Source organism: Podarcis melisellensis, assembly GCF_964234715.1.
Source record: "Podarcis melisellensis genome assembly, chromosome: 8".
Classification (NCBI taxonomy): Eukaryota; Metazoa; Chordata; class Lepidosauria; order Squamata; family Lacertidae; genus Podarcis; species Podarcis melisellensis.
In genome coordinates this window covers 89,555,153-89,564,317 of record NC_138540.1, presented here as the reverse complement: position 1 = coordinate 89,564,317, position 9,165 = coordinate 89,555,153, and the positions used below count along the sequence as shown (strand labels likewise).

The 9,165-nt window shown below is 46.4% G+C and overlaps 1 protein-coding gene across 2 annotated transcripts in view; it reads right to left on the bottom strand.

Moving 5' to 3' along the window:
• Nucleotides 1-6,384: 6,384 nt before the first annotated feature.
• The window catches only part of DLL3 (delta like canonical Notch ligand 3), a 156,301-nt gene continuing 153,520 nt past the window's right edge, over nt 6,385-9,165 (bottom strand). For both annotated transcript variants that reach the window (XM_081922099.1, XM_081922100.1), the window contains one exon: nt 6,385-8,691. In XM_081922099.1, coding sequence (XP_081778225.1) covers nt 8,686-8,691 — 6 coding nt within the window. In that variant the 3' untranslated portion in view covers nt 6,385-8,685. The remainder of the gene's footprint in view (nt 8,692-9,165) is intronic.

Below are 9,165 nucleotides of genomic sequence, written 5' to 3'. Positions count from 1 at the left end.
CACACACGCACACACTCTCAGCAGCTGTTATCAAAGCCAGACAGCTAATCCACTGCAAGGGGAGGAGGGACTTGGGAAGGGCCGGGAAGAGTTGTTTTAAGGTGGAAAGGCAGGGAGAAGAGAGAGGCAGCCAATGCTAAGTGGCTGCTGTAAGTTGCATGCCGAAATCCAGCATCGCCTGAGCTCTGCGAGTGCGGCTTTCTCCCGGTTGAAGTGCAGAGTGTTTGAGGACCGGGACATTTGCAGGAAAACCAAAATGCTTGTTTACAAAGCTACTGTACCACCAACCTTACTGTATGCCTGTGAAACATGGACCACTTATAAACGCCATCTCCAACTCCTCAAAAGATTCCATCAACGGGGTCTCTGAAAAATCTTACACATCACTTGGGAAGACAGGCGAACTAATATCAGTGTACTGGAAGAAGCAAAGACCACCAGTGTTGTAGGCAAATGCAGACTTTAGGGTTTCACAAAACTCTTTATCAAGGAGATCACCAGTGTGGAAACGGTGATTCTTCAACACTAACTTCGTTGGACTGGTCATGTTGTGCGGATGCCTGATGATAGTCTTCCAAAGCAACTACCCTAGTCCGAACTTAAAAATGGAAAGCGTAATACTGGTGATCGACAAAAGAGGTTTAAAGACACTCTCAAGGCAAATCTAAAAAGTGTAGTATAAACACCAACAATTGGGAAACACTGGCCTGTGAGCACTTCAGTTGGAGAACAGCCTTGACCAAAGGTGTCCTGGTCTTTGAAGACACTCGAACTCAGGACGCAAGGGAGAAATGTGCTAAGAGGAAGGCACGCTTGGCAAACCCTCACCGGGATCAACTCCCGCCTGGAAACCAATGTCCCCACTGTGGAAGGACATGTGCATCCAGAATTGGCTTCCACAGTCACTTAGTGACTCACTGTTAAGACCGTGTTTATGGAAGACAATCTTACCCGGCTATGAGGGATTGCAGATGAAGAACTTGCATGCAAGTCTTTGAGTTACAAAGGTCTCTTCTTCAGCAGAATATTTTTTTGGGGGGAGAGACCTCAACCCTTGGTAATTATAGTGCCCCCTTTCAAGATTTTGGGAAACCGCTGTTGTTAGAAAATGCGACTTGGCGCTGTTGCCAGAAAGGCTTATGATCCGAATCCTGAAACATTTTGTAGGCTTCCAGTTGGTTTAAGGGCCCACGTTTTGGCCTTTATAAAGTCCTTAATGTACTTGAAGGGCCGATTCCCCTCTCCGTTTCAGCTATGGAGGGGCCTCTCCATGTGGGCCCCCACCCCAACTACCCTCTCCCACTGTATCTCCCAGGCTCTGGTGCTCCTTTCAGGGGTGGTGGGTGTGTGTCCGTGTCCCCTTTGCCAAAGGCTTTCTGGTTGCAGACTATATCAGAGGGCATTTGTAGTTTCTTGCTGCTAGCTGTGTCTTAATTTTCAAAATGATGCTTGTTTACTGATGTTGCAGATTTAATGGTTTTTGGTTTTTTTAAAAAATGTGGATCCCACCCCCCCAGTAAGTTGCTTTCAAGTGCTTTGGCACAAAAGGTGGGATAGAAATAATGATATGCAATGATATGCAATTATGTACAAATTATTCATAAGAAACAAATTATAATTAGGGCTCTGTACCTCCCCATTTGAGGTTTGCTGGCTAGTTTGGTCTCAAGAGAAAGCTAACAGATTAGGAATGGGGGGGGGCACGTGTTGTTGGACCTTGGCTTCCTTCACCCTAGTCAATGGACAGGGATGATGGGATTTGTAGCAACATCTGGAAGTGCATGCGAATTGACATTGCCATGGGAGCTTCTTCAGGACATTTGAATGCCGCTTCAGTTTTGACCACCACCTCTGTTCTGGGCTTCTTTGTACAGACCTGCCTATACTTTCCCCCCTATCATGCAACAATAAAATCTAGAAACTTGCTGTTTTTAAAAGCAGGTTGATGGTAGTCTTGCTTTGTTGAAATGTAGCTAGATAGGCTTTCTAAGCCTGGACATCATCATCATCATTTTTATTATTTATACCCCACCCATCTGGCTGGGTTTCCCCAGCCACTCTGGGCGGCTCCCAACAGAGGACTAAAAACAGAATAAAACTTCAAACATTAAAAACTTCCCTAAACAGGGCTGACATCAAGGGATATTAGGGAGAGCAGTGGATCGAAAGCAGCAATTTATATCTGTCAGGGAACAGAATTGTGCTCAGTTTGGAACTTTGTGATAGCATGACTTGATTCATTGTTGAGACACTGGGGGGCACTGCTGGAATGATCTGCAGGGTCTCTCTGGGTGAATGCAAAGTGTGTGTCTATTAAGACCGGCCACGGGAATGCAGATTTATTAAATAAATCAGCTTTATTAAGGTGGGCCCTTGGTAACATTGTCAGAAATCAGACTTACTTAACTTGAGGTATGGTTCAATTCCGGAAAATCGAAAGTGGTTGAAATGTTCCCCTGAGATCTGACTCACACATGCAGGCAGGTTGCTTGCTGAGTTGAAGCCATACTTGTAAACTGACTTCACTGAAATGTCCTGTGCTTGACTGATTTGAAAGTTCAATCAGCATTGGCTCATTGCAGCATCAAGCGATAAATGTGCAACTCATCCTTTCAGTGGTGTGCCGAGCACTTCTTCCGCAATACTGAGTATTTGCAGCTAACCCCAGCATATTTGAGATTAGGGTGGCAGCTCCTAGTTCTGCGGATCAAGTATCCAGGCTTGTTTGAACCCAGCTCATCTTATTTTAGAAATCAAGCACTGAGGAGTTGCTGAACCATTTGTGGGGAAGGGCTGTGGTGGGTCACTGATAGAGAGCACCTCCTTTGCGTGCAAAAGGCCCCGGGTTCAAGCCCCACAACCTGCAGGTAGGGCAAGGAGATGCCCCTTTTTGGGTTGGCCACTGAGAACAGGATGCTGGACTAGACAGGCCATTGGCTTCATCCAGCAGGCTGTTCTTAGGTCCTTACAGAATAGCTGAACCAATGGTAATGTTTTAGTGTATATCTTCCATTAAATTTTTGAACAATGCAGTTCTGTTTATGCCATCTTCAAAGGTGTGCGCGTGTAAGACGCTTTGTGTTTGAGGAAGCAACAGCTGTTGTGTTGATGGATGAAGCAATGTTGAAGCAATGATTCTTCAACATCAACTTCGTTGGACTGGTCCTGTTGTGCGGATGCCTGATGATCATCTTCCAAAGCAACTACTCTATTCCGAACTTAAAAATGGTAAGCATAATGCTGGTGGTCAGCAAAAGAGGTTTAAAGACGCTCTGAAGGCAGATCTAAAAAAAATGTAGTATAAACACCAACAACTGGGAAACACTGGCCTGCGAGCGCTCCAGTTGGAGAACAGCCTTGACCAAAGGTGTCCTGGGCTTTGAAGACACTTGAACTCAGGACGCAGAAACGTGCTAAGAGGAAGGCACGCTTGGCAAACCCTCACCGGGATCAACTCCCGCCCGGAAACCAATGTCCCCACTGTGGAAGGTTGTCTGGATCCAGAATTGGCCTCCACAGTCACTTACAGACTCACTTTTAAAACCGTACTCTTACTCGGCCACGAGGGATCACCAAAGAAGAGTTATAACCACAAATTGGATGAACAGATGACCCTAGATGCCCAGTAATGAGTGTTGCTAACTGAAGCAGTTCAGGCTGCTCCTCTTCATTTACACAAAACATTGTTTTGAAATGTTAGGCACTTAGCATGCACCATTGAGCATGATCTGAAGTCACCTGAGGCTAAAGTCACTTTGAAGCTAAGCAGCCCTGGGTCTGGGAGGTGCCTGGAGTGGAAACTACCTGAGAACCACTGCTTCAGTTTCCATTATGGAAGAAAGGCAAGATACAATTTTAAAAATTATTATTATTATTATTAACAATCTTTGTTATTTTGAGTGCCCTTAGCACATTTGCAGTGCACCATTCCTTGTTAGGCAGATGTGGCTAAATGCGCAAGGCCTCACAGTGGCCCAGTGGCACATCCAATTTGTACAGGAGCCTGGGTTCAGAAGGCATGGCAGGCCAGACTCTGGCTTGCTTCCTGGTACAGTGGTACCTCGGGTTAAGAACTTAATTTGTTCTGGAGGTTCCGTTCTTAACCTGAAACTGTTCTTAACCTGAGGCACCACAAATGGGGTCTCCTGCTGCTGCGCCGCTGCTGCACGATTTTGGTTCTCATCCTGAAGCAAAGTTCTTAACCCGAGGTACTATTTCTGGGTTAGCAGAGTCTGTAACCTGAAGTGTATGTGACCTGAAGCGTATGTAACCCGAGGTACCACTGTATTTGGATCCTTGGCTCTATCTAGGTTAGTTCTGTAAATGGAACGCAACCAGGTGTCATTTTTGATTGCTCTAATTCTATCTGATGGAGAGAGGGTGGTGAGTGCCCTCCCCCCCCCTTTTTACCAGCATGTGATGCTATATTTAAACCCAATCACTGGGGGAGAAATGCTTTTACTAAACCAGTGACTATATATTTAATTTTTTAAAAAACATTCCTTTCCTGGGAGCGCCAGCTTCCTGACTCCCCAGCATGCCCATCTCAAAGCCTTGACAGCCATGACCCACACCCTGAGTGGACACACTCATTTCTCAGCCATGTGTTGACAGCTGCCTGTAAACAGCTGCCCCAGGGCTGGTAGGTCAGCACCTTTCTCACTTGCCTGCCTTATGGTTTCCCCATTAACACTTTCCTCTGTTAGTTCAAGGAGCTCTGCTCCTGGGGGCGGGCACAGGGGGACAAAGCTTTGGCCAAGCAGGGAGCCAATTCATCTCCAAGGGGCCTCTATTCAGGGGTACCTGGCTGTGTGTACAGTCAAATGTTCTCCCATCCCTACTGTGAAGAGACCTCCCCGCTTTTACTACAATAGTGGACAAACTGACTGTCAGCAGGAAGAGAAATTATTTGCCCTTTCCACCGAAGAACGAAAAGCCATCAAGTGTCAGGAAGTGGATGGAAGTTAGGAACGTCTTCCAGATCCTTTAACTCCCAGGAGGTGTCGGGAACTGGGTCCCGTGGAATGACCCTTTTGTGCGAAACATTGTGCAAGGTTTTGCAAATAGTTGGGGGCTGAATAATAATAATATTAGGCAATAAACAACAATTCAACTATTTTACTTTTAAAAGACAACTGAAGGCAGCCATCTTTAGGGAAGTTTTTAATGTCTGATGCTGTATTGTTTTTAATATTCAGTTGGAAGCCGCCCAGAGTGGCTGGGGAAACCCAGCTAGATAGGCGGGGTATAAGTAATAAATTATTATTACTATTATATTATTATTATACACACACACACACACACGCCCATCTGGCTGGGTTTCCCCAGCCACTCTGGGCGGCTTCCAACAAAACACTAAAATACAATAACCTATTAAACATTAAAAGCTTCCCTAAGCAGGGATGCTTTATTAAACTGTTTTTGCAACTTTGGGTGGGCTGGTTCAGGGAAAGGGATTCCTGTTTAACGATGCCACTGCCTGTCTCCCACAAATATTGTGCTTGGTTTCTTTGAGTGTGAGACCTTTGTTTCTCCTGCTACTCACAAGGGTTCCCCCTACGTTAGGGGGTGGGGAACCCATGGCCCTCCAGATATTGTTGTTGTTTAGTGGTGTCCGCCTCTTTGTGACCCCCTGGACCAGAGCACGCCAGGCCCTCCTGTCTTCCACTGCCTCCCGCAGTTTGGCCAAACTCATGCTGGTAGCTTCGAGAACACTGTCCCACCATCTCGTCCTCTGTCGCCCCTTCTCCCTGTGCCCTCCATCTTTCCCAACATCAGGGTCTTTTCCAGGGCGTCTTCTCTTCTCCTGAGGTGGCCAAAATCTTGGAGCCTTAGCTCCAGATATTACTGGACTCCAACTCCCATCAAGCCCACCCCGCATGGCCCCAGGCTAGGGATGGTGGCAGCCATGGAAGGCCAACCACCTTGGTGGCTTTCCACCTGTGGCCTGTTTTTCAGTGTGGTGGGACCTGACAGGGCATGGAAGTATCCCTTGAGGGCAGGCCTAACTCAAACAAAGCATTCAGCCACTTGGGGTGGCAGCATTTTTAGAGATGCCCCTTAAACAGCCTTATGCCAACTGGGAGGCCACACCCTGGAATCCTTGGCAATGTCCATGAATGCTAAGACCACAAACTCTGGGATGATGATGTGAGGAGCCTGGGTTGCTCCTCTCAGATTGCCGTTGTGCCAGCGCTTTGGGCGGCAAAACTTCTTGAGCTAGTCCGCTGCCCAGTGCAATAAATTGGGCACAGGCTGGGCTGTTTGTCCCCATCACAGCCACCCTAAAAGTTCCACCTGGACGTGGTGGTGTAGTTCCACCTGGACGTGGTGGTGTAGAAATGAAGCGAAACAGTGGAAGAAAACAGCTTCAGGCAGATTAGGTTTCACTGAGCAAAATAGATATTTTATATAACTTTCTTTTGAGAGAAAGGACCATACATAAAAAAGTCACGGGGGGGGGGGGAGGATATATAAACATGGCACTTATAAATATACAGTATATACAACTTAAATATGTTTATAAAGCATCTCCAGCAGAATTTTTTTGTACACAGTATTGTGTTTTTAAATTAAAAAAGAAAACATGGGGCAGGAGGGGAACAGTTTAAAAAGGAACAAGAACTGTTATGCATCCCAAAATATTTCTGTTAAAATCTGTGACATTAAGGATCAGAGGCTGAAAATGTAACTGCAATCCTACACGACTACTCAGAAGTAAAAGCCATTGATTTCAATGGGATTTACTCCCAGGTAAGCAAGTCTAGGATTGCAGGGTTTTTTTTAAATGGAATGAAAAGGTTGCTGCAGCTGTAGTAAACTGATTTAGTTGCTACCAAAGCATGATTCCACTCACTTCATCCTTTTTGTATAAAAAAATACTCACCATTATTGGAGGGGGGAAATGTTGACTTTTCTTTATATGAAGCTTCAAATTGCCATTTGTGGGGTAACAGTACAAGAAGTTCATCTCTCAAAGTGTGTTAAAAAAATTCAAAATAAGCAATCACGACGTTCATCCAATTGGTCATGTAAAGCACAATGATTCCGTTTTGACTTGATAGCCAAAAATGATGACTTGTCTCGTCAGAGTGCGCTTTTATATTCCATGTTGCTTTTGGTCCAGGCCCGTCTCCAGGACCAGGAGGCCTCTGTGGTGGCCAAGGGGGGTTGTTCTTGTGGAGGGAGTGCAGATGGGGTTGTGGTGAGCCTTCGAAAGCAACTCACCCCAAGGACACAAAGTCCTGTTAAACAGAATCTCCTCTTGCTGTATTACATCGCAATGAAGGACAACTGTGTCCCCTATGAGTCTGGTTGAGTTTTCCTCCCAAATCATTCAGAAGAGTGATAGGGAATCTTTGCAGGCAATATTCCAGCAGTAGGTGGGGCTAGAGACCTAAGTGAGCTTTTGAGGATCTATGGATGGGCAGCACGGGGGCCACAATTCAGCTCAGGACCACACTGAAGGGTTAAATGGCCACCTTGCACCTTGGTCCTGATCCAGATCAGGCCCCTGGGACCTGCTGTTTGCTGCTTTCCCCCTCCCTCCTACGACCACCATGGAACGGGAGGGAGAGAGGGTGGGGCCAGGTAAGAGTGGCCCTGGGAAGCCTCCAGGGGCCACACCCAGCCTGGGGACCAGAGGTTCCCAGTCTCTGATTAAAACCAACGCACCAGGGAACTTCCACTACAAAGGGAGGAATCTGTTAGTCTCCCACATGCTACTTGCCTTGTATAAATGCTGTCCCTGTATGGGGATAAGAGTGGCGCAACCATACCATTTCCTTCAGTTGAAAAATGCTTCTTCGGGAACTACTACTGGCAAAATAAGGAGGACACATGGAACCTGTCCTGCCAGGTACTTTTACAGGTGAGTATCTCACCTGGGTCCATAGCCTCTCCTCCTTGGTTTTTTACAACCACATCAAGCCAACAGATGCGCATTGTGCTTTCTTAATTTTTTTTTCCTTTTTCAATGAAAGGTGCCTTGTGGATTCTTTTGTAGCTGAAAGGTGAGGCATCACTCAAATCCAATCAATCATGGCTTCCTGTTTGGGGGGGTTGTTTTTTTTTTCTTGCTCCTCTCCAGTGGCTGAATGAAAGGGCAGCTTCCCTCCTTCAGACTGAGAGGAGAGTCACTGTGGGCTGAGGCAAAGAGCCCACAAAACGGAAGGGAAACCGGCAACAGTTTAAAAACATATTTTAAAAAATAGGAACATGGGGAAAAAATAATCGCTTCCTTCCTGGCACTTGTGTGGGAAAAGGACCTGCCTTTTCTCCAGATTAGACAATCCTAGGGCAGCCTCCCTCCCTCCCAAATCAGCCTCCGTCCTTCTTTTCCCCCTTTCAAGAGAAAACCCAAACAAACCTCTCCAATACCCAGCTCTGACTTTCCAATACTTTCCAATCCAGCGATCGCTTCCTAAGATTCTGAGTCAGTCTGTTGCTCTCGATGCAAAAATAAAAAAATATAGCAGCAAGAATAAATATTAAATATTTTCCTTTAAAAAAGGAGTCTTTTTTATAATAATACTATATAGATCAAAACATTAATAATGGTAAGACAGTGGCTGCTCCAGGAGTCCGTTCAGTCTGCTCTGTAAACATTCCTTTAGCTGAGAATTTGGAGGGGAATTAAAATAAAATTCAGGTGGTGGAGTCCAAGGCTTGGGAGAAGGGTTTTCTTCAGACCTAGAAATGAATATGAAAAAGGAGGGAGAAGGGGAGGGAGGGTTAGAACGGAACACAATGACCGAGTATTGCCTTTTTGCCCTCCCCCCTCCCCCCCTCCCCAAAACTAAGTGAGCATGTTTCCAAGGAAGGAATTAGCCCTGCCAAGTCTGGATTAATCATCATGCCAGATAGGATGCCCAGATAGACTGCTGCTGTGCCCGGCGTGTTCCTCACCCAAGAGTTTCCTGGTGAAGCCACTGAGAAGCCTCCTAGTCCTTTGCCCTGCCCAGCGCAAAATGCTTTTTCCATTCAGGACACCGAGAAGGTAATGCACAGTGGCGGCTGCTCACATTCCCAGCTCCCTGAAGGAAAACTGCAAGGAGCAAGAGGTGCGTCACCAACAAACTGGCAAACCAGCCCAAGGTAAGGAAGGGGCTTGCAGGCACGGGAAGGGGGTCCAGATTCCGGGCACCACCAGCAGTCATTCTAAAA